The sequence below is a fragment of the Cnephaeus nilssonii genome (assembly GCF_951640355.1).
Source record: "Cnephaeus nilssonii genome assembly, chromosome: 11".
NCBI lineage: Eukaryota > Metazoa > Chordata > Mammalia > Chiroptera > Vespertilionidae > Cnephaeus > Cnephaeus nilssonii.
In genome coordinates this window covers 38,922,395-38,947,263 of record NC_137082.1, presented here as the reverse complement: position 1 = coordinate 38,947,263, position 24,869 = coordinate 38,922,395, and the positions used below count along the sequence as shown (strand labels likewise).

At 47.0% G+C, this 24,869-nt stretch overlaps 1 protein-coding gene across 1 annotated transcript; it reads right to left on the bottom strand.

Annotated features, from left to right (window-relative positions):
* Positions 1-1,329: 1,329 nt before the first annotated feature.
* Positions 1,330-24,186, bottom strand: LOC307107491 (lipopolysaccharide-binding protein-like; the record flags this gene model as incomplete). The annotated part of the gene is given in 15 exon segments (XM_079784727.1): positions 1,330-1,481; positions 2,160-2,223; positions 3,082-3,127; positions 5,156-5,223; positions 8,979-9,149; positions 10,433-10,630; positions 12,297-12,305; positions 12,309-12,473; positions 14,708-14,799; positions 15,848-15,911; positions 17,204-17,267; positions 19,523-19,678; positions 20,549-20,677; positions 23,268-23,382; positions 24,066-24,186. Coding segments are annotated over 15 exon segments (1,614 nt in total).
* Between the last annotated feature and the right edge of the window lie 683 nt (positions 24,187-24,869).

The following is a 24,869-nucleotide window of genomic DNA, read 5'->3' as shown; positions in this document are numbered from 1 at the left end:
GCATAGAGCATCAGCCTGTGGACTGAAGGGTCCCGGGTTCGATTCCGGTCAAGGGCACATGCCCAGGTTGCAGGCTCAAGTCCCAGTGTGGGGCATGCAGGAGGCAGCCGATCAATGATTTTCTCTCATCGGTGTTTCTATCCCTCTCCATCTCTGAAATCAATAAAAATATATACTACCTAATAAAAGGGAAGTATGCAAATAACCATCACTCCGCTATGCCCACGATTGGGCTGGCAGGAGGAGCAGGGGGCAGGGACTCATGAGTCCCCGCCCCCATTCCTCCCGCAGGCCCCAACAGCAGCGCTGCGGGAGGACCCATGGGGCCAGCAGAAGGTGCGGGGGGGGGGGGGGGGGGGGGGGCGGAACTCGGGGTGGCTGATTGCATGGCTGCCGGCACCAGTTTTCTGCCAGCACCAGTTTTCCTCTGGCCACCCGCCGATCGAGCGCCTCCCGATCGGAGTTCCTCTCGGGGTGGCCGATCGTGCTGGCGGGAGGCGCTCTGGTCGGCGGGTGGCCAGAGGAAAACTGGTGCTGGCAGCGAAAACTGGTGCTGGCAGCCAGGTGAAGGAAGGTCTATTGCACGAAACTTCGTGCAACGGGCTTCTAGTTTTAAAATAAAAATAAAACTTATCAGCTGTCCTTATCAGTTGTTGGCCCCCAAGAAATTATTTGCATATCCTAAGCTTCTGGTTTCTGGAAGACATCCATAACCACTCTCCTCCAAAATGTTTTCTCCCAGGGAATAATGTATACTCGGGTGCTGCTGGAGTTTACTCCCCTCACATAATTTCTGAGAATGTAGTCCTGGATTACCTTAGAGTAAAAAATATGATCAATACGTTTTTTAAAAAAGTTTAAAAAGAACATGAACAGTGAAGACACTGCAAACTGGTACTTCTGGATTTATATCATAAATTGTACTATGATTGTCCATGTCCCCTGCCCTGATGGGTTCCTACCACTAGAAGGCATGGTCAGTTTTTCTCCAGGATCATCCCTTGCTGCTGTGGGTAGGAGGGCTGGTCAGTGGCCCAGTGGGGACTCTCACTCCACCAAGGACATTGAGGGCTTCTTCAGGTGGCCTGTCCTCAACCCCAAAGTATTGCATCTAATCTGATGCCTTTGCACATTCTGCCATACATGGCTAAGGACCTTGCACATTGTAGGTGTTCAATTAACGTTGGACCTGAAATATTGAGAACTGAGCTATTGTACTTGAAGCCCAGATTTCAGATCATCAAAACCTGCCATTTATACACCAAAATTCAAAACATTTTTTTCTATGAAAATTAGGTCTAGGATGTAAGTGGGAGTTAAGGACTCCCCCTAATATCCATCAACCCGAAAGCAGCCCTCCCAGGCGTTCTTAGAGCTCCCCACCAGGCCCCTCTTCTCACTGACCTTATGGATTTGGAGCTCCAAGCCGTTGAGGTAGGTGTCCCTGGGCAGAGGTAGTGGGAAGCCCTTCTCAAGCTTTGCTGGAAGATAAACAGCAGAGAGCGGGCTGGACAGAAAACACTGGGAGGTGGGAGGTGTGGAGACACAGACATTGCATTTGCAGCTGGCCAATGAGAATGGGCCACTGTAATGGAGACTATTGGATTCAGGGCTGTGTGTGTTTTTTCGGGGCAGGGTGTGGGGAATACACACAGGCAAACACTTGGGAAATCAGCCTCTAGGAGTCTACAGCCTCCTGGGCTTCTATCCCTTCAAGAGCCTTTCCTCAATCATCACCCAAAGTGGCCAGGGCTGGGCCGTGCAGTTTCTATCCAGGGAGTCATCCCCAAGGACCACAGTCCTAACCTGGCTCAGGACCCACCGTGTTAACTCCAGGTATTCTCCATGTGCCACCTGGGATGCTTCCTCTTCTTGGGTCTAACTCCTTGTGCTTTGGACTCACTTAGCCCTCACCTCCTGGGGTGACCTCTAAGTCATGTTCAGTGCCTCCTCCTAGCTCCTGCAGCCCCAGTGCTTCCTCCTGTCGTGGCATTTATCAACTTACATGTAAGCCTTCCCAACAAAGTGTGACCTCTGAGGGACAGTACCCCAGCCAGCACAGAATACAGGCTCAATGTCTTAAATGAATGAACCATAAATGCTACCGAAAGGGTAGAATTCAACCTTCACACGTGGCAGTCAGTAGCAGCTATTCTTACCATTGAGAAAGGGAAATATGATGTAGGATGCATAGTAATTGAAGATGGATTCCAGCAACCTCACCTGGAACAGGAGGGGCCAGAGCAAAAGGATCAAATGAGGCATGAATAAAAATGAGTCCAATAAAAGAACAGCTGCCCCCACCTCTGGACACATCGACATGTCATTCCATTTACAAAATAGAGGTTGACTACAGATAAACACAGATAAACAGCTCCCTGTTCGCAGTCCCCCCAAACTCCAACTCTCTGAACTTCATTCTCCATAACTGCATGCAAGCTCATTTTAAGGCAAAATGACCGCAACTGTCATAGGGCTATCTACTTTGTGTGGATATTTTAAAATTTGGTGGCAGAAATAGTAATGTGTTTGATTATAGAGTGCTGCCCCAGATCCTGCTGGAATTGTTATATAATATGGTGCATGCGCCATATATTATCTCAAAAAGTCTCAATTTTGAAACCCATCAGGGATTGTGTACCTGGGCCACTATTATTACAATAATAAACATATGTTGAGAGCTTATGTGAGATATTTTGTCAAAGCGTCTTACTGAATTCATTGCCCCCATTTTATATTACAGCCCCCATTTGAGGTAGACACTATTATTCCCATTTTACAGTCAGGGAAACTGAGGCTTAGAAAGGGTGAGTGATTTGCTAAGGACACACAGCTAGCAAATGGCAGAGCTGATCTCCGAGCCTAGATCTATCTCCCTTCAAAGCTCATACTCTCAATGTCCCTGTCCTGTCCCCCTTGAGCCCTCAGGCAATGCCTCTCGGCTGGTTAACTTTCAGAGGTGGTGTCTCATTTCCAGCAAGACTGCAGTGCATCATCTTCTGGGACCTTGTCACTTCTTGAACCCCATGATGCCCTGCTTGGACAAGACTGTCAAGAAATACTGAAGAGAAAACAACTCACATTGAAGAAATCGATGTTGGAGTGTTTCAGCTCCAATTTCAGCTTACTGTGTGGAGAAGAGAGAAGCATGCTCACGCCAGGCCTTGGCTAATACTTTTTCACACTTATGCCGTGGGGTGAGCAGTCCCTGTGGGCAAGGGCATTTCAGGGCTGGGCACCCAACGGTTCCTCTGCAATTTAAGGCTTTAAGCATGCACTGTGATTTAAGAAGTGGCATTAAAAAAAAAAGTGTTATCTGAGCACTTTTGATAACTTGGAAGAAATTATGATGACATAAATATTAACTGGGGAAAGTGGAATATAAAAAACAATGCACTGTATGTTTCCAGTTATATATAAATGTATAAAAAAAGACTGGAAGGAAACATGAAACTATTAAGAGTAATAGTCTCTATGAGGCAAGATTATGGGTGATTTTTGTTTAAACTTTTTAAATTCTCTTAAATTTTTTTATCTTGCCATGAGCATGGATTATTTGTATAATATGGGAATAGACAATAAAAATGGAAAAGAGGCCCTGGCTGGTATGGCTCAGTTGGTTGGGCATTGTCCCGTGCACTGAAAGGTTGCCAGCTCGATTTTTGTAGGGCGCATACAGGAGGCAGCCAATCGATATTTTGCCCTCACATTGATATTTCTTTCTCCCCCTTTCTCTAGAATTCAATTATAAATATATATATATATATATATATATATATATATATATATATATATATATATATATTAAAAAAAGAAAAAAAAGAAAAGAGCGGCACCACAAATGGTAATGGCAGGCAGCTGGCAGCCACTGGAGTGAAGGAAGGCAGAGGGACTCAGCACCTGGATTGCTGTCACTATAAAAGCCGGACACCAATTTCCCCATTGCTCCCTTTGGCTGCTGACCTGGTTCCCTTGTTCAGGAATTCTAATTACCCTAGACAGATCTCTGCTTTCTGCTTATGAAGCAGAGTAATTTTAATAATTCCAGAGTAAATTATTGGGTGAGATCTTCTGCTCACTTTGCTGTCTCCTCAGACTAAGCTCTTGGCTGGCCTCCCTGATACTGCAGACACCCCAAGCCAGGTCTATGCATACACTCAAATTCAGGGACCTCTAAAAGCGCACCATTAACTTATTTCTCTTTTTAAAAAATGATATTTTTAATTGATTTCAGAGAGAGGGAAAAACATTGATGAGAGAAACATTGATTGGCTGCCTCCTGCATGCCCCCTACTGGGGATCAAGCCCTCAACCCGGGCATGTGCCCTGATGGGGAATCCAACCTGCCACCTACTTGTGCATGGAACACTCTACCAACTGAGCCACACTGGCTGGACTAGCTTTTCTTTTTAAAGACCTCTTAGGGAGATGTTCATTTGAATGGGGTTAGGGCATTCTATCAACCAACAGGCATCTAAACCTGAGACCAGGAATTTGTTCTTCTGATGAACCATTGCACCTGTACCTCAGCAGGGAGCAGCAGCCAGAGCAGCTAAGACATGGGGCACAGGTGAGAGCTCTGGACAGAGAGTACCACTAGGGCCAGTGCCAACTACTGCGGGGTGGTATAGTCTCTGCTGTCCAAAGCCTGAACTCCCTGATTAAATAAATACTTGCCTATTGATTGGGTACCTGGGCAATGGAGCAGTAAGCAGTGGCTTGGGGCACCTTTAATCCTCCATCCAAAATCTGCACTTTCTGGTGTGTAATATTGACAGTTTTTCTCAATCTTGTATGTAAAGTCCTTGCAAATACAGCTCCAAGCCCCACCCTCTCCAACTGGACTATTGTTTCTAAGTACTCTTTATGCAGAAGTTTCAGCTCCTTCACTGGTGCCTATGAGGGGAAGTGAGGAGCCCATAGTGACGGGGAACCTGAAGGTGACCTCTGGTCCCTGGCAGCTTTTCTCAGCTTCTGGCTTTTCCCCTGAGGCATTGCCAATGTGCATTTTTCAGAGGGGCCAGATGAGAGAATGAGACCGCCCCAGTGGAGACTCCTGTTCCCAAGGGGTAGCTCCAGCCCTATCAGTGAACCAGTCTCGATGCTCTGACCACCCATTCCACACCTGCTCACACCCACACCCATGGCCTCTTACCTTCCTGGGGTCAATGAGCCAAGGACCCTGCCGGAGCTCACACTGACGGTGGCGGAGATGTTAGTTCTCTAAAAGCAAAAGGACACCACCCAGATTCTCAGGCTATGTAGGCATTGTATTGGCTCCCAGTCCAGGAGACAAATCTCTGGAAATAGAAACCACGGCCAGATGTGGGACTTAGGAGGAAAAGGCAGCTACTCAAGGATTATGGACTGAGGATGCAGGATGTTGGTGGCTCCATAGCTAACTTTAAGAAAGGTGAGCTAAGATTTCTGAGGTTTCCATCTTTTAAAAAAAATTATTATTATTTTATTTGTTTATTTGAGGTGGGGAGAGATAGAAAGAGACATTCATTTGTGTGTGTTTTTGTGTTAATCCTCACCTGAGGACATGTGTCCATTGATTTTTTTGTAGAGAGTGGAAAGGAGGGGAGAAACATCGACTTGAGAAAAACACATCAACTGATTGTTTCTCGCGTGCAGCTGGGGGTTGAGCCTGCAACCAAGGTACATGCCCTTGGCTGGACTCAAACCTGGGACCCTTCGGTCCACAGGCTGATGCTCTATCTACTGAGCCAAACCGGCTAGGGCTGAGGTTTCCATCTTAATGTAAGCATCAAGAAGCGGGCAGAAAAAAAAAGAAGGGGGCGAATAAGCACTGTCTGGTGTGGCTCCATAGTTAGAGTGTTGCCCCTTGAACCTAAGGGTCTTGGGTTTGAATCCCGGTCAAGGGCATGTACCTAGATGGTGGGTTCGCTCACTGCCCCTGGTCAGTGCATGTGTGGGAAGCAACCAGTCGATGTGTGTGTGTGTCTCTCTTTCTCTCTCTCTCCCTAACTCTCTTTGAAAAGCTGTGGGGAAAAAATATCCTCAGGTGAGGATTAATACACACACACATACTCACAAAAAAGAGAGAAAAATAAGGAGGAATAAGCCCAAACTAGACTCAGAGTATTTGAATTGGGAGACTATCTGCCCCTATAAGCATGACTTTGGAGCAGACTATCAAGGGAAGTTCAGAGAATATCTGAGCACTTGTCAGATCCTGAGCCCTTGTCAGATATAAGATTTGCAAATGTTTTCTCTGATTCTGTGGGCTGTCTTTTCACTTTCTAGAATGGCGGTGTCCTTTGAAGTACAAGCTTTTAATTCTGATGAACTCCAATTTACCTATTTTTTTATTTTGTTGCTTGTGCTTTTGAGTTGATCTGAGAAGGCTCTGCCTAACCCAAGGTCATGAAAACTTGTTGCTATATTTTTTTTCTGAGAGTTTTATAGTTTCAGCTCTCACAGTTAGGTCTATGATCCTTTTGGAGTTAATTTTTGATTATAGTGGTCTGACTTCATTGTTTTGCATGTGGATGTACAGTTGCCCCAGCACCATTTCCTGCAAGTCTGTTCTTCCACATTTAATTGTGTTTGTTCCCTTGTTGAAAATCAATTGATTATAAATATGGGGAATTAATTCTGGATTCTTAATTCTATTCTATTGATATTTATATCTATCCTTGCACCAGTACCATACTATCTTGATTAATATAGCTTTATAGTACATTTTGAAATAGGAAAGTATGAGTTATGCAACTTTATTTTTCTTTTTCAAGATTGTTTTGGCTATTCTGGGTCCCTTGAATTTACATATGAATTTTGGAATCAGCTTGTTATCTGGCAAAAAAGCCAGCTGGGATTTTTTTGATAGGGGTTATGTTGAGTCTATAAATCAATAGCAAGCGTATTGCTATTATAAGAGTTCTTTAAATTTTATATCTTCTTTAAAAAGATAATTTGATAACTTTCATTTATAACAATTTAAATAGGGTTATGCTTTAAACAATCCTCTCTAATAAAATGGTAATATGCAAATTAATCATCACTCTGCTACATAAAGCCACGCCCACCAACCAAGCCACGCCCACCAACCAATCAGGGCGAGTATGCAAATTAACCCAAACCAAGATGGCTACAGCCACAGAGAGCAAGGTTTCCCAGGTAACAGAGGAAGCCAAGCTTTCCATAGCCGTTGCAGGCCTAAGCCTCCACTCAAGCTACAAAGTTTCAATTATAGAAGGTAAACAAATTCAAACAAATGGCGGCAGAATGGAGCTTGAGAGAGCAAGCCAAGGTTGCCGGCGGCAACAGGGGAAGCAAAGCTTTCCGCACACCCTGGCTGGGCTCACCCGCTTAAGGCTACAAAGTTTCAATTGTAGAAGGTGAATTAACTGCCACAGAAATGGCTGCCACCCCGGAGGGAACAGCAGGCTTGGCTCCGCTCCAGGCTACAAAGTTTCAATTGTAGAAGGAAAATAAATCCCAGATACCAGGGCCTCTGCTTGGGTTGCCAGGGGGTGTGGCCGGCCTGCAAACCACCACAGGCCCCTCACTCAGGCCGCCCCACACCCCAAGGGAACCCCCACCCTGATCCGGGACACCCTTCAGGGCAAACCAGCTGGCCCCCACCTGTGCACCAGGCCTCTATCTTATCTAATAAAAGAGTAATATACAGATTGATCATCACTGCAACACACAATATAGCTGCCCCCATGTGGTCAAAGATCCTGCCCCCATGTGGACACAAGATGGCCACTACAAGATGGCCAGCAGGAGAGGGCAGTTGGGAGGCACCCGGCCTGCAAGGGAGGGCAGTTGTGAGGGACCAGGCCTGCAAGGGAGGGCAGTTGAGAGGGACCAGGCTTGCAAGGGAGGGCAGTTGGAGGTGATCAACCCTGCAGGAGAGGGCAGTTAGGGGTGACCAGGCCGGCAAAGGAGGGCAGTTGGAGGTGATCAACCCTGCAGGAGAGGGCAGTTAGGGGTGACCAGGCTGGCAGAGGAGGGAAGTTGGGGGCAAACAGGCTGGCAGGGGAGCAGTTAAGCATCAACCAGGCTGGCAGCGGAGTGGTTACGGGGGTGATCAGGCTGGCAGGCAGAAGTGGTTAGGGGCAATCAGGAAGGCAGGCAGGCAAGCAGTTGGGAGCCAGCAGTTCTGGATTGTGAGAGGGATGTCCGACTGCCCGTTTAGGCCCGATCCTGGTGGGATCGGGCCTAAACGGGCAGTCGGACATCCCTCCAGGAGTCCCAGATTGGAGAGGGTACAGGCTGGGCTGAGGGACAACCCCCCACCGTGCACGAATTTCGTGCACTGGGCTTCTAGTTTTTTTATAACCAACAGCAGCGAGAAAGCTAAAATTTTCAACTCAGCTGCAGTGAATGACTTTTAAGGTTTCTTGAAACTCTGATAATATTAATTACTAGAGGCCCAGTGCACAAAATTCATGCACCCAGGTGGGGGGGTATCCCTCAGCCCGACCTGCGCCCTCTCGCAGTCCGGTACCCCTCGGGGGATGTCTGACTGCCGGCAGTCGGACATCCCTCTCGCAATCCGGGATCCCTCACTCCTTACCGCTCGGCTCGCTGCTCCTTAGCACTGCCGCAGAGGTGGGGGAGGCTCCCACCACCACCACTGCGCTTGCCAGCCATGAGCCCGGCTTCTGGCTGAGCAGCACTCCCCCTGTGGGAGTGCACTGACCACCAGGGGGCAGCTCCTGTGTTGAGTGTCTGCCCCCTGGTGATTAGTGCGCATCATAGAGACTGGTCATTCTGGTCGTTCCACCGTAACCGTCACTTAGGCTATTATATATATAGATATAGATGCCCTTGGGAAGCCTGGCCATTCAGATCAGAATTGCAAGGCCCACTTATACCTCCAGTGGAAATAAATAGCCTCCAGCATCTATCAGCTGTGCAGTCTCCTAGTCTTTCCGCTGAGGGAGGGGCTTACACCCATGGCAAACATAACCCTTTGCTGCCCCAGCCAGAATCAGACTTACCGCCCTGAGTTGGAAGAGTGGCTTGCGGTTAGAAGAGTTGGGCAGGAGGGCGAATGCCTGGATGTTCATCACTGGCATGAAGGTAACATTTCCAGGGGTGAACATCAAGAATGGAGCTGATTCAGGTGATATCTCAAGTTCTAGCTCTGTATTGGGGTACAACCTGGCCAGCTGTAGAAAGAGGGCAGAGACTCAAGGGAGGGCAGAACACAAATGGAGGGACTCTGGTTCAATCTCTAAGGGCCTGAAATCAGCAGTGGAAATATCACAGGATGGAGAAACTTGTATTTTCCAGAACTCCTTTTCAATAGATGGCTATTGTGGTTGGAAAGGGCACTCTGATAAAGAGTGTGAGGTGGGTGAGACACCCCAATGGGCATTTCCAATAAGAATAGATGGTTGCCTAGCTGTTGTGGCTCAGTAGTTGAGTGTCAACTTATGAACTAGGAGATCACGGTTCAATTCCTGGCCAGGGCACATGCCTGGGTCGTGAACTCGATCTCCAGTGTGGGGCATGCAGGAGGTAGCTGATCAATGATTCTCTCTTATCATTGATGTTTCTATCTCTCTCTCTCCCTCTCCCTTCCTCTCTGAAATCAATAAGCATATTTTATAAAAAAAAAAAAAGAATGGCTGGTCACTATATTTCCTTTTATGCTGGTCAACTTGTTTTAACTAGTGTGCAAGTTTGGGGCTGAGCTGAATTGCCTGGTTCAAGAGAGGGAAGGCTGCCGGAACCGGTTTGGCTCAATGGATAGAGCGTCGGTCTGCGGACTGAAAGGTCCCAGGTTCGATTCCGGTCAAGGGCATGTACATTGGCTGCGGGCACATCCCTGGTGGGGGATGTGCAGGAGGCAGCTGGTCGATGATTCTCTCTCATCGATGTTTCTAGCTCTCTATCCCTCTCCCTTCCTCTCTGTAGAAAATCAATAAAATATATTTTTTAAAAAAAGAGAGAGAGAGGGAAGGCTGAGTGCTCTTCTTCACTCTGTTCCTGCCTCCTTTCAGCTATGCTCTACATAAACATCAAGCAAATATCAATTATTAGCCTGCTCAACATGCCCCATTTGTGCCTTGGAAGGATTCTGTACATTGTAATGGTTGAGTGCTGTTGTCTCCCATTGATACAACTCAGTGGGGCAGGTACTATTGCTGTCCCTCTTTGACAAATGAGGAAACTAAGACCCAACAAGGGTGAGTTCCAAAGATAGAAAATAGCAGACTCAGGATTAAAACACCGGCAGTCTGAATCCAGATCCTCCATATTTATGCCATAAGGAATCAGAATGATGGGAATTTTATACAAAAGAAATGAACAATTTTTATCTTTACCCACTGTTCTAATAGGTAAGCTGTTTGGAGAAAGTCTATGCATAGCTCAAATACAAACTCCACTTTGGCCTAGGGTCAAGGGGCTTGCCTTGTCCTCTATGATGAGTAGGCAGCGGTCTTACCTGAGGAATCACGGCCCCTAGTGATTTGGTGTGCAAGTGAATTGGAAAGTCCAGAGGACTCTGCAGCAGAAGAAACAGGTAGTTGCTTACAAAGCAGGACATCATGGTGGTGAAAGGTGTGGCCTCGGAGGCCAGACAGCTTGGGTTCCACCATTCTTTAGCCGAGTGATTGCTGAGAAACGCGGTCAGGTTCTGTATCTGTAAAATGGGGATGATAATAATGACACTTGCTGTACAGGCTGTGCAAGGATTAAATGAGATAGTCTGTGGAGAAAGCATGAAGTGCAGTACCTGGAACATACTGAATAGTACTTAATAAATGTCTGTTATTGTTATTTATTATTTTTCAGGACGATCCCCTAAAAGGCCAATGAGGACTGCTCACCACCACAATCTGGATTTAGGGAGCTTCCAGATATAGCTCCCCCCAAAATCTGTTTCTCACCATCTCTCACCTTTCTCTACCCACCTCGTCACTTGCTGATCTTTCAGCTTGTTATGGGGAACCCTGCCTACACCTGTTCTTAGCCAACCTTCCTTCATCTCTCCTCCCTGAAGATCCCCACTCTTTACCTGGGCAGCTCCTATGGCACTTATCACTGCATAGGCTCGGAGCTGTGCTGCTCAGAACTCCCTTCAAGGGGGTCAGCAGAGAGGCGGGCAGCTGGCTGCCACTGCCTCCCCTTCAGGCCCCACAGCATTCACACCTGAGGCACGCTCTCCCAGGCAGCTCGCAGCCCCTGCGGAGCATGGCTGGGGTGGTAGAGCTGGAGAATTTTGTCAGATCACTGCCAGGATTCGGAGTGGTAGTACAAGCAAGAGACCAACAGGAAAGGGCACTCCCGCACCCCCATTGTCCATTTTCCCCTGTGGCATGGCATCTTCGAGGGTCAGATGTGCCGATGCAGATGGGCTGGGGGATCATCTTAATGCCAGGGGATCCCTGAACCAAAGGGCCCTGCTGTTCTGTGGACTCAGGGGGAAGAGGTGGAGGAGACAGGGTGGGGGTGAAGTAGAAAAGTACTGAGACTGAAGAAAACCGTCTTGGAGACTGGGAAGGGGTCTCATCCGAGGCACATGAACAGAGTCTTGGCTGAGGTGTCCCCTCCTCCCCCATCCGTAAGGAGACCTCTGAACCGGAGGTGTCAAGACTAGGAATGCTGAAATGCCAGTCTTGGGTGGGAGTGGGGCGGGGCTTGAGCTCCTTCTAAGAGACTGACAAGCACTGGCCCTGCCCCAGGTCTGGCCTGGCCTGTGTAACCGGCTGTGGTCAGGTGTGAAAGAACACATGTAGGATTTTGGCCTAAAGCCGAATCCTCACACTCTGCCTGATGTGTGTGGTCCTCCTCCAATCAGCAAGCTGTGCTCTTGCACCCCCACCAGCTTGGCTGAGACTTCCCAGAGCTATGCAGTAGCATGTCCACCGGCTGCCTTCCCTCTCTGTTCACAGGTGTGAGTACCACATCGCATCGCAGTCTGAGGGCTCTCCCACCTCCTCCTCCTTCTCTCTTTGATCCTTCACAGGATCCCCAATAAGACTCTTATAAGTCTAATGCTATCTGGGCATCTGCTGCTCAGAGAACCTGTTCTGACACACCGGAGTCTGTCTTAGTTTTGTAAATTCCTGCCAATAATAGCTAACGTGTATTGTGCGCCAGACACAACCTCTTTACAATCACTCTTAGAACCCCTGGGGGTCCATGTGCACAGACAGGGAAACTGAGGCACAGCCTGGCTTGGCACTCATGTTGGGCAGGCTCCAAATTCCACATTCTTCCCCTAGCTTCCTAGGACATCCAGAGAGGGTCTATAGTCCCACTTGGTGCTCTCTCCTGGACCCCAGCCTCCTCCGTCCCCTACTCACGTCCTCATTTCAGATGGTGAAGTTCATGTGCCCAGCCTGGTGGTAAACCCGGCTGGCCGTGTTGAAGACATATGGGGAAACTGCAAAGTAGGCCATGCGGTCATGCTCCTGGGGCAGCCTGATGAGAGGAGCATCAAAGGGAACTGGGGAGCGCTGGCTTCGGCTAAAGAATTCACCCTGGAGACAGAAGGACATATCAGTCACCCAGGGTTCCTTCCAGAGAGGCTGTCAGGCAGAGACATCCAAAGCCTGGCCGGGGGAGGCCTCCTGTGCCTGGGAGGTGGCTGGGGTTGGGGGGGGGGGGGGGAGGTGCAGTTTCTCTCCAGAATGTGGGTTCAGGGGTCCTGAAAGATTCCCTCTGACCCCACAACATCTAGGTCCTGACAGCTGCCTGAAATCCCTCTTTTGGTGGGGAGGTACGTCCTGTGTTCACTCGGGCTCAGGACACAGGACAGGAGGCCCAGCGGTGGTGAAAAGCATGGACTCTGGAGCTTAACAGTATGGGTTTGAGTCCTGGTCTGCCACTTACTGGCTCTGCAACCTCAGGCAAGTCACTAACTGCCTGTGCCTCAACTCCGTCACCTGTAAAATGGGGATGAGGCTAAAAGTTTTTACTTCATGGAGCTAATATGAAACTTAAAGCAGTTAATATTGAACAGCATCTGGGACATAGTAAGAAGCACATACATGTTAGTTAAATAAATACAATTGGAGGGCGTGGCACTCCAGGGCCTGGCTCAACCCACGGGGGAGTTGTGGAAGAGACCAGTATGAAGAGGGGTGTCCTAGTTTCCTGTGGCTGCTGTAATAAATTACCTTAATCTTAGTGGCTTCCATCAGCACAGATTTATTCCCTTGCATTTCTGGAGGTCGAAAGCCTAAGCTCAAGAGGTTATGGCTGGGCTCCTTCTAGAGCAGTGGTTCTCAACCTTCCTAATGCCGCACCCTTTAATACAGTTCCTCATGCTGTGGTGACCCCCAACCATAAAATTATTTTCGTTGCTACTTCATAACTAATTTTGCTACTGTGAATGAATTGTAATGTAAATATCTGTGTTCTTGAGAACCGCTGCTGTAGAGCCTAAGACAATGGGAAAACACAGATATTTACATTACGATTCATTAACAGTAGCAAAATTACAGTTATGAAGTAGCAACGAAAATAATTTTATGGTTGGGGGTCACCACAACATGAGGAACTGTATTAAAGGGTCGCGGCATTAGAAAGGCTGAGAACCACTGTTCTAGAGGCTTCAAGGGCGAATCTGCTTCCTTGTCTTTTCTACCTTCCAGAGGCCACCTGCATCCCCTGGGCTGTGGTCCCTCCATCGCATCACCTCTTGCTTCACTCCAACTCTCACTTCCATTGTCACATTGCCTTCTGTCCTTATCTACTACCTCCCTTCCATAAGGATCCCAGTGATTACAACAGGCCAGGATAATCTTGTCATCAACACCCTTAATTTAATCACACCTACCCAATCCCTTCTGCCAGGTAAGGGAACTTTGTTTTTTTTTTTTAATGCTCACCCAAAGATATTTTTCCATTGATTTTAGAGAGAGTGGAAGAGAAAGACAGAGAGAAACATCAGTGTGAGAGAGACACATTGATTGGTTGCCTTCTGCATGTGCCCTGACCAGAGCCCAGGCCAGGGAGGAGCCTGCAACTGAGGTACGTGCCTTTGACCAGAATCGAACCTGGGACCCTTCGGTCTGCAGGCCAATGCTCTATCCACTGAGCCAAACTGGCTAGGGCTGTAAGGTAGCATTTACAGATTTCAAGGTATAGGACATGCCCATTGGCCCCCTCCAGCCTGCCCCCGCCCACACCCCAGGCCTTCATCATCCTATTGTCTGTGTCCATGGGTTATGCATATATGTATATATGGTCTTTGGTTGATTACCTTCCACCCACCCACCCTCCCCTGCCTTTCCTCCGAGATTCCGAACTCTGTTCCAGAACATGGACATTTTAGAGAGCCATTCTTTAGTCTACGATAGGCGTGGGCAGATAGTAATAACAATGCTACCCTATATATGTGCTAGGTGCCAGGCACTTGCTAAGCACTTTATACATATCTCACTTAATTCCTATGGCAACTTTATGGGGAAGACTATTATTATTCCAATTTAATAGAGAGTTTAATTCTTACACCACATAAGTGATAGAGCCAGGATTCAAGCTCAGCTCTCTCTGGACTCCAGACAGATTCACCACATTGGTTCAGAAACCTTGTTTTAGGTTTTGCTCTGCAGTTCTGAGTATCACATCTGCCCACTGTGGGCCCTGGTCAAGGATGTGGACTGACAGGCAGGTGTGCTGGAGAGGGAGAATAGGAGCTGACTCTGAGAGGTGCAGCTGATTTCCTGCCAGTTCTCAGCTCCAAGACCCTTTACCTAGAACCCCTTACCTTGAAGGGCGTGTCCAGGCCTTGAGAGGTCACCTGGGGAGCTCCTACTAAACTGTAGTCAATGCCAGCAACCTGGTCAATCATCAGGGTGACTATGGAATGGGAAAGAGGCAGCATTATGAACAGTGGCTAAACACAATTGTGCACATTCTATACTGGGAGCTCCTTTCACATGGACTGTAGTAGCCTTTGGTGAATGGAAATGGGCTGGGGCATATCCATGTCTCTTCAGTCACAGGGAGAGTACTTCATTCGTTCATTTATTGATTAATTCATTAATTTAGTATTTACTGAGCATAAGTTCAGAGGAGGAAATAATCAAATAGTCAAGGAAATAAATGTTCAATTGCTAGTATGTTAGATGTTAGGTAGAAGTCCATAGGATGATGCCAGCCATATAACAGGAGTTAAATTGGGGGTAAAGTGACTTGCATGGGGAGTCAGGGAAGACTTCCCAGAGGAGGTGTTGCTTTGGCTGAGATCTGAAGGAACAGCAGGTGTTGACTGGGTGAAGGGGGGTAAATGTGGAGGAAGGCATTGGCAGAGGGAATGATATGTGCAGAGATCTCCCAGTGTTATGGAGCACTGTATATTAGAGGGATGAATAGGGACCGGAGTGGCTGGCTGAGTTGGGGAGGGGAGCAAGGTAAAGCTGGAGACAGTGCTGTGGTGGTCTGGGCCAGACCATGCAAGGCCTTGTCCCCCACAGCTGGCCCATTATTCTGAGAGTCGGAGGAGTCTTTGATAGATTTCAAGAAGAGGGGGAGACCTGACCTGATGTGTGATTGTAAAAGGTACCTGTGTCAGCCAGAGGGTCAGGGCTAGGAGGGTCCCCAGCCCTGCACAGGGAGGTCAGAGCACCCCTGTTTTGTAAAAGCAAACACATGATTCTCCCACATATTCCTAATTTTCTGCCCACCTTGTGCTCCCAGCAGGTTTGTGAGTCACCACCTTTAGTCACCTTACTCCCCCACCTCTAGAGAACAGACCCCCCAAGAGGTGGTCATCCCATATCTAACTGTAAAATGGAGAGGTGCCTAATGGGGAAAATTCTCCCAGGGCTCTTGAGGGGGTGGTGGTTCCAGGGGTACTGGGTGCCATGGCATCTGATGGCACCCGAGAAGTGAGGGGACTCCTAACCTGGCAGAGTCCGGAGATAGGGCTCCAGGTGTGAGGCTGTTGATGTCCTGACGATTTTGCAGATCTGCCGAGAAAGTGGGTGAGAAAGTCAGGCAAGTCCTTTCTTCTCCCTCCTCCCGCCCCCTCCACCCTAGGAACTGTGTGTTATATCCCTACCTTGTAGGTAGATATGTGAGGGGAGGGAGAGAGTATGGTGAAAGGGAGAAGAGACCACTACCACCCTCAACACCTGGTCACTGTCCCACTCGGGCTGGCCTCGCAAACAGATGGGCCCAATTTAAGTTCCTAGAACCCAGTTACAAGTGGATGGTGGTCAAGTCAACACTGCCCTAGGGTCTACCACTCTCATGGTTTTCTGGCAGCTGAGTGGCAAGCAATGTAGTACATAAATGCTTATATTAGAGAGCAGAGGGACAAAGCAGAAGAGCTTCTAAATATAAGAGGAAGCTCTTGAATTAGAGGCTACACCACCCCATTTCCCAGCCCCTTTGCCTCCTTTTCCTACTGGGGTTTCTGTCATCAGTGAATCTGTCAAGGAGCATGGTGCCTGGTCTGTAGGCAGTACTAACTATGGCCACCAGAGGGCTTCAAAGTAAAGCCAACGGAGGGTCTGCTCCAGAATTGTATTCCTCAGTAGGCCAATTTACTCCTCTGTAAGCCATGAATTACAGCTTGGGAGATCTCAGAAGCCCTTAGTCTTGTGATTTCCTAATTCCAGCTATTCCTACTCCATCTCTGATGCTCCAGGATGTGTGTTGATTTGTCCAAATATACACAAAGGGTAAATGTAAGAGGTACCTCTTTGCCTCCAAGGCCAAGGCCTTTTCCAGAGGTGAGAAATACTGAGGGCCAACTCCAGTGCGGTTCTCAATATGATGCCTTTTTTTTTTGGAGTGGGTAGTCTTATTTAAGAAACATTTTCCTATCCTCAAGATGAGATAGATATCCTAGGTTTATCCTCTAAAAAGTTTTAGATTTGTTTTGGCATTTAAATCCTTAGACTAGTGGTCGGCAAACCGCTCTGTTGACTAATGAGTTTGCCGACCACTGCCTTAGACCATTGGGAATTGATTTTTTGTGTATGGTATGAGGCAGGGATCCAAAGCCACTTCTCCATATCTCTCTAATATTATCTACAACTAGATATCAAACACTGTCAGTTTCAAATGCCAATTTAGATATGTGATCATTCACTCTGGGGAAAGCCTTGAGGTTTGCCTTTACACCACAAATAAATAAGGTTTTTTAAAAGTAAATTCAAATGATAACCTACTTAAAAGACAAGACTGTTTCCAAATATCAAATATGCACCTGTCAATGATTTTTAATGGAAAAATCTACTTATCCTTTCTTTACCTCTTGTTTCAAGATATCTTTTAACTTGTTTTCAATTCTTTCATGGAAAAGGTTCAGGAGCCAGCTGAAGAAAAGAAGAAAGAGGGTCAGGATCCACTTTACGATGAACTGAGATTTCCAAGAAGAGGGCTACCCATAGATGCGACCTTCCCCATGTTATCCCAAGAAGATCACAGCCAGGTGAATTTAATCTGATATACTCCCACCTTTCAGACTGGCAAAAAGCTAAATCTTTGATAATATGCTGTGTTGACGGTGATGGGGGGAAACAGCCACTAACTAGCAAACCACGGCAAGAGCAATTTGTTAGTATATATTAAAAAGACAAAATGCACATACCATTTAAAAATTTACCCAATAACTTATTTGTCCAGATGCCAAATGATGTTATGCACAAGGTTATCCTTTGTAGCATTGTTTGTAGTAGCGAAAGACTGGAAGAAAACCCCTTACACTAAAAAGAGAAGTCTATCAATAGAGGTCTAATTATTACATTTTAGTGTCTTCATATGATGGAGTACTTTGAAAAGGAAGCTCTTATGTTCAGGTGTGGAAGAGCTTACAAAGACATAGTGAAGTAAGGCGAGCTAGGGATATAGCACTCTCTATAGCATGCTACCAAATGTGTTAACATGAAGTGGTAAACTATCTACATGTTCAGACATAGACTCTCAGGAACGAGACGTTAGACACTATATTGGTTGCCCTGGCTAAGAGAGTTGGTTGGTTTCATTCTGTACCCTTTGCACTTTTTGAATTTTGAACTATGCAAATGAACTCAGACGCATTTACATTTTTAAAGGTATGATAAGGAGAGTAAGACCCATTCTTTGTACCCTGCAAAGTCCATCACACAACTTATCTGGTCACTTAGCAATTAGTCATTCACTCGTTCCTTCATTCAGCAAACGTGCACTGAGCCCCTTCTACCTGCTCAGGTAGGTGTTGAGGGACATTGCTGAATAACCTCATGGTGCTCAGGCTGTGAGTCTAACCCACTTCAGGTAAAGCTGCCCACCGAAAGCCCCTCCCAACCACAGACACCACTCTGTGAGAATCATGGCCCCGAACAGAGCTTCTCACATTGTTCGCACCTGGGGGTGAGGGTGAGAGGTTGTGGGAAATAAGTGAACTGCGTTAGTGGAATTACTTCCAGTAAAAAATTTTCTCCCATAAAGTTTTCTTGATGGTTCGCTTGCTGATTGAAGGACTAGTGGTATGTATTAGAAATGTATATGCATTATAAGTTGATATGGTAACATCAGACACGTGTGTTTCCTGGGGTTCTGCAGGTAGCATCGTGGGGGTTGATGAACAGATTCATCTCTCAAGCCTTCTTGCTATCTGGCTTCTAGTTGTTTTGGTCAAAGGGAGACACAGGGAGGAAAGAGAGAAGAGTTGGGATGTTTATACCCAGGTCCCTCTGCCTGCTGTCCCAGAGCTCTTCTCCAAGGTTCCAGCTCTTTCCAGGCTCTGGAAACACCCTTCCCTCCCTCTCACCTTCAACCCTAGGAGGGTAATAGCTCCCTGCTGCTGCCAGTCTCAAGTGAATGTTCTCTTCATTAGATTCTTGTCAGCTAAGCCTTTGAGTTGCCCTCTGTTTCCTGCCAGGGTCTGAGTGATGCAGTGCAACCAAAACAGAGTGGGAGGCAGTCACCATCATTCATTCGATATTCACTGAGCATCTGCCCCAGGCACGTAGCTTTGAGATGCTGGATTTTTTAAGCAAATTCAAATGGTAACCTACTAAAGGCAGTCTTGCCAAGAGGTGAGCAAACTTTCTTAAAGGGCCAGATAGTAAATATTTTTGGCATTGCAAGCTGCATGGTCTCTGTGGCAACTACTCAACTCTGCTATCGTAGTGCTAAAGCATCCAGAACAAATGCAAACAAATGAGCGTGACTGTGTTCCAATGAAACTTCATCTACAAGCACAGGTGGCCTGCTGGATTGGGCCCACACACTTTAGTTCACTGACCTCTGATCTTTTGTTTTTTTAATCCTCACCCGAGGATATTTTTCCCATTGATCTTTAGAAAGAGAGATTGGAAGGGCTGGGGGGGGAGAGAGAAACATTGATGTGAGAGAAACACATCGACTGGTCGCCTCTCACATGTGCCCTGACAGGGACTGGGAATCGAACCCACGACCCTTCAGTCCGTGGGCTGATCCTCTAAACACTGAGCACACTAGCCAGGGCTGACCTCTGATTTTGATGAATCTTAAATCTTGCTCTTCTGGTCCATCAGGGACATCCTGTGGGCAAGCTGGATGCTGAGGCAGTTCTGACAACTTCCAGCAAGTGGATGGGGTGGCTTACCTTAGGTTTCCAGAAATGTGAATGCTGACGTGGCCAACGGAGTTGCTGCAGTGGGCCACAGAGGCAGTGGGTCGTCCAGACCCGTCCTTGCCCAAGTTCAGATAAATCGAGATGGAAACACCATCCACACTCAGATCAAAAGTACCCTGTAGGGTGCTGGTTGGGAGAAATGAGAACCAAATGGGGAATAATCAGTCGCCTCCAGAAAGAGGAGCCAGAAGAACGCAGACCCAGGCTTAGCTCTTAGCTCCCCATTAACCAGCTGCGCATCCTGCCTGAGCCCTGGTGACCTAAAAATCGAAAGGCCTTTCAAGGTGAGAGGCAACAAGCATTTATTTGAGGTCAATAACAATAGCTACTCAGGAAGCATTGATAAGGCAGAAAGAAGCCCAAGCAATGTTTCAATCAGGAGACAAAGGCAATGGGTATTTATGAGAAAGGGAAGGGGAACAATGATTCAATAGAAGGAAGGCATTTCTATTACTGAAGATATAACATAGTGATATTAATTCTAAATGCTGTTTTTAATTTTAACTCCAGGAGTCATCAGTTCAGTAGTCATATATCTACTGTCTTGTTATCTTTGCAAACAGTTCTTTGGGGCACAAGATTGTTTTAGGCTCGGTGCAAAGGTTATTTTTCCCTGCTTTAATATTCCAAAGGTTTGAGACATAAGACATGCAAGGCGTTCCTCTGGCATGGCAGATCCGGCTCTATTTTCAAGTGGCTCCATTTATATTATTTTGACAGCCGCTTCTTACCATTAACTAAGATAGCCAGTGTTTACTGAGTATTTGCTATGCTCCAGGCATACTGTAAATACCTTACATCTGCTATTTTATTTAATCCACAAATGCATCTGGGTTGGGTTATAATTAACCCTATTTTACAGATAATGAAACTGAGGCTTAGAGGTAATCAGATCTGGGCCCTTTATAGATTGGACGTTTAAGAATCCAGAAATGGAAGTCCAGAGTAGAACCCTTGCCCAGAGCTGAGAGACATTCTAACCCAAGTACTACTTACATGAAAGCCTTTTCCACCTTCCAGTTCCCTCTGATAGACACGTAGTTATTGGACAGGGAGACTCTGACACCCCTCCCTGGGAGTAGGCTCAGATCGGAGTTTCGGATTTGGAAGCTACGGATTCTCAGGCTGGGGAAGGAAGGCAGACTATTAAATCCAGAAAAACTAGGACCACATCAGTCCTCTGAATGAATCCCCAGAATCCTCTCCAGCCTCTCACACTCTCTTTCTGACTTATTGACTTAAACCACAGAGGACAACCAAACCATTGCACCCACATCCTACAGGTCTGCATGGGCTTTCCCTCCTCCAGGAAGATTTCCCTCAAGACCTTCCCTTTGTCTGTGACACCTGCCTCCAATAGCTGCTCCTCCCCTTTAACTTCTGTCATGCTCACTGGGCCCTCTCCACTGGGAGGACCTGTGAGCTGGCTTAGCATTATGTGCCCTGTCTCCAGGAGGCAGCTTCCTCTGTCTGCTCCCCACACTTCAAATAAGGGCTCACAATTTAGGTCTGAGATCACGCCCTGGTGATCTGTGGGCCAAACATAGGATCAATATGCTGCAGCTCTGCTTTTCCTGTGTTCTTAACAATTTGAATCAATTGCCAACATTTTAAAATGAGGACATTTCCTTGTAAACATATGAAGAAAAACAAAACTAAACTAAAATTCTAGTTTCTCTTGAAAAAGTCAAAAGCCCTGGCCAGTGCGGCTTCGTTGGAGCATTGTTCTGTGCACTGAAGGGTTGTGGTTTCAATTCCTGGTCAGGGCACATACCCGGGTTGTATATTCAATCCCTGGTTGAGGTGCCTGTGGGAGGCAATAGATAGATATTTCTCTCTCACATTGCTATTTCCCTCTGTCTTTCTCTCTCCCTCTGCCTCCCTTTCTCTTCCTCACCCTTCCTCTCTCTCAAATCAATTAAAGAAAAGAAAATATTAAAAGACAATGTTCTTATTTCCTTACAGCATCAATCAACTACAGTGCATAGCAGCTGCCCCCTTTAAATGGGGCAGATGCCCTCCAGACAAACATCGTACTTATAATTTGCCTATTTGCTCTCAGGTTCATTCTCTTTCTTTCTCTTGCTCTGACTAATAGTGGATGTGACTGAACTCTGAAAACTACATTTCCCAGGATCCTTTGCAACTGACTTCTAGTTAGGCTTGGCTTCAGACAAGCTCTTAACTCCTACTTTGAAGCCCTCGCTACTGTGCTCTGTTGATACCTTTCCTCTCTTTGTCTTGCCTGCTCTGGGTTTGTTAATAACTTTTTGTTGTTGCTAATTTCTGGATTGCTTCATCATTTCCTGTTTGGCTTTTCAGATCTTCTATTAAATTGCCTCCATTGAAGTTCCCTCTTTCCCGCTGATCCCCACTGCATATAGTCACTCTGCCTGGAATACTCATCTACATTACCCACTCCCCGGTGGCCACTGGAGTTTATGACTGTTGTCAGATCAATATTTAGGAGTTCCCTCATTGAACATTCATTGAGATCCTGCTCTGTCTTACCTGGCTGTAGGCACAGAGGCCACAGAGATTCAAAACTCAGTCCCTGCCCTCAAAAAGCTCATAGCTGGTGGCAGGTCTGGATGTGTTAACAGACCATAGTAACCTACTGTGGAAACCAGATGTAAGAGGTGGTTTAGGGATAGGGAAGGGGCATTGACCTCTAAATGGCGTGGCCTGGACAGTGTGTGTGTGTGTGTGTGTGTGTGTGTGTGTGTGTGTGCGTGCACACGCACACACATTTAAAATAGCTCTCCTTTGCCCACTGTGTTGTCTCCAGGAAGGATTCCAAGAGGAGCCTTTTCTATCAGTATCCTCAAGGGCTGACTCTGGACACTGAGGAGGCTGGGCAAGAAAAATCCATGCAACTAAAGAGTGGGTTAAAAAAGAGAAAGGAGCCCAGCCGTCATGGCTCAGTGGTTGCCTATGAACAAGGAGGTCACAGTTCAATTCCCAGTCATGGTACATGCCAGGGTTTTGGGCTTGGTCCCCATTCCGCTGCCTCCCCCCACCCCATGCAGGAAGCAGCCAATCAATGATTCTCTCTCATCATTGATGTTTCTGTCTCTCTTTCCTTCTCCCTTCCTCTCTGAGATCAATAAAAACATATTTTCAGAGAGAGAGAGAGAGAGAGAGAGAGAGAGAGAGAGAGAGAGAGAGAGAGAGGAGTGAGGACTCTAATACTGAATATGTGGAAGTTGGAGGGAGAATAAGGTCAGTTAAGTCTTTGGGGGAGAGAGATGAGGAATCAGAACTTGTTCACCAGGGACCAGGAGGCCCCCTACTTTATTCCTCACTGGGGAGATGTGTGGATGCTGTCCTCAGGAGATGGCATGCAAATAAAATGTGAATAGGTTCCAGAAAGACTCTAAGTCCTTGCTTACAGATGCCCACCAGGCTCTGGAGGGATGGATGGTATGTCTCAAGTAGGTTCCTAATCTGGGTAATCAGGAGAGTGCCAGGGATTCCTGGTAGAGGGGAAATCCAGGGCCAGTCCCTGCTGGGCTAGTGAAAGACTTCAAAGGGTTTCTCTCCCATCCCGACGATTCAGGAAACACATAGCACTTTCCAGAGGCCCAATAAGAGCTGTCTATGGTCCTTTTGCCTCTAGTCAAGTGCTGATCCCATGTTTATCTCCCTTCCCCTTGACCTTAGGCCCCCATTTTTCCTCCTCCATTGCCCCTGTGGTAAAGAATGAAGACCTCACCTTTTAAACTCGTAGCTCACACTTCCCATCCAACCGACTTTGAAGCTTCCTGATAAATCAGGCACATTGATGGTGGACAGTTCCTTCTTCAGGGTGGCCATTCCATATTGGCGGGCTGGGGGCAAATAGAGGGAGTTAGCTCCTTCAGTGGGAGGTACCAAGCATAACGGTTGAGTGGCCAGGTTTTGGAATCACAAAAGGACTGGGATTTAATGCAAGATTTGCCACTTACTGTTGGTATAATCCCAAGAAAGTCCCTTAAATTCCATAAACCTCAGTTTCCCCACATGTAAATGGTAATAATAATAATAATAATAATAATAATAATACCAACCTGAGCCTGAGAATTAAATTAGATCATTAACTCAAAGTGTCAGGTAAATGACAATCATTGCTATTTATTCATTCAACCAGATCGTGGAAGCAATGATGGAATACAATGGGACATTTGAGGAATCATTTCCCACAGTGTGGTCAAACCTTAGGGTTTTTCACCATTGCTTGGACCACATGTCAACAATGCAGATTCCTAGGCCCAACATCAGTCAATCTTGGTGAATCTCCAGAATTGTGTCTCAGCAATTCTAATGTGGGGGCTCCCCGGACCACCCAGGAAAAAATGCTGATCTAGTCCTACCCTTAACCTTTTATAATTCAAGATGAGGAAACTGAAGCCCAGAGGGTGACATACCCAAGGTTTCTAAGCCGGGCAGGGCACAACCTGAGATTTCAAAAATCCTGGTTACATCACTTTGATGAGCAACAGTGGGCACCAGAGGAATGATCAAACCCACTTACCATATTCCAGGCCTTTTCTGGTGATCCTGACCACAAACCCAGGATTAGAAGCTCCTTCTCCAAGCCTGGAGGCCTCTGCTAGCAGCAGTAGGGCCACTACCACATAGTACGGTCTGGTCATCGTCTTGTCCTCCGCTTCTTCCTGGGCAGAGGTTGGTCAGAGTCTCTTTGTAGGAGCCTCTCTTACTGAAGGTGACAGCAGAGGCTGAGGTGCTTTATAAACCCAGGGGCCAGATGAGGAACTGAGCCAGCTGGGAATGAGAGCAGGGAGGGGTCAAGGCTTTGGGACAGCCCAAATTTCAGCAACTTGAGATGGGGAGAGGTTGTGGTTTATCTTTGGCCTGAGAGTAGCAAAAATGGTGCTCTCATTTCCAGCTTCTTCCTCTTCCAAGTACTGCTGAGAGCCGAAGGAGCCTCCCCACCACACCTGGCTCTAGCTGACACCCTCCATTCATTCCTCATTAGCTACAGACTGAAACCTAAGCACCCAGCCTAGCAGTGAAGGCCACCACAACTTGGCTGCGATGCACCTCTCCAACCGGAACTTCCACTGCCCAGCCTGCTGAGCCTTCACCCTGGCTTTGCTGTTCTCTACTTATATCAAGCAAGGCCATCTCCATTCAGGCTGCAAATGCAACAAATGGATTCTGAAACTCTAGGCTCCAGAAACTTTTGATGTTCTCTTGCCTACATTGTTTTTCAGTCAACTTATTAAGGTACGAGAGGCCCAGTGCACAAAATTCATGTATGGGTAGGGTCCCTTGACCTGGCCGGCAATCAGGGCCAATCTGTGTGGCAATATGC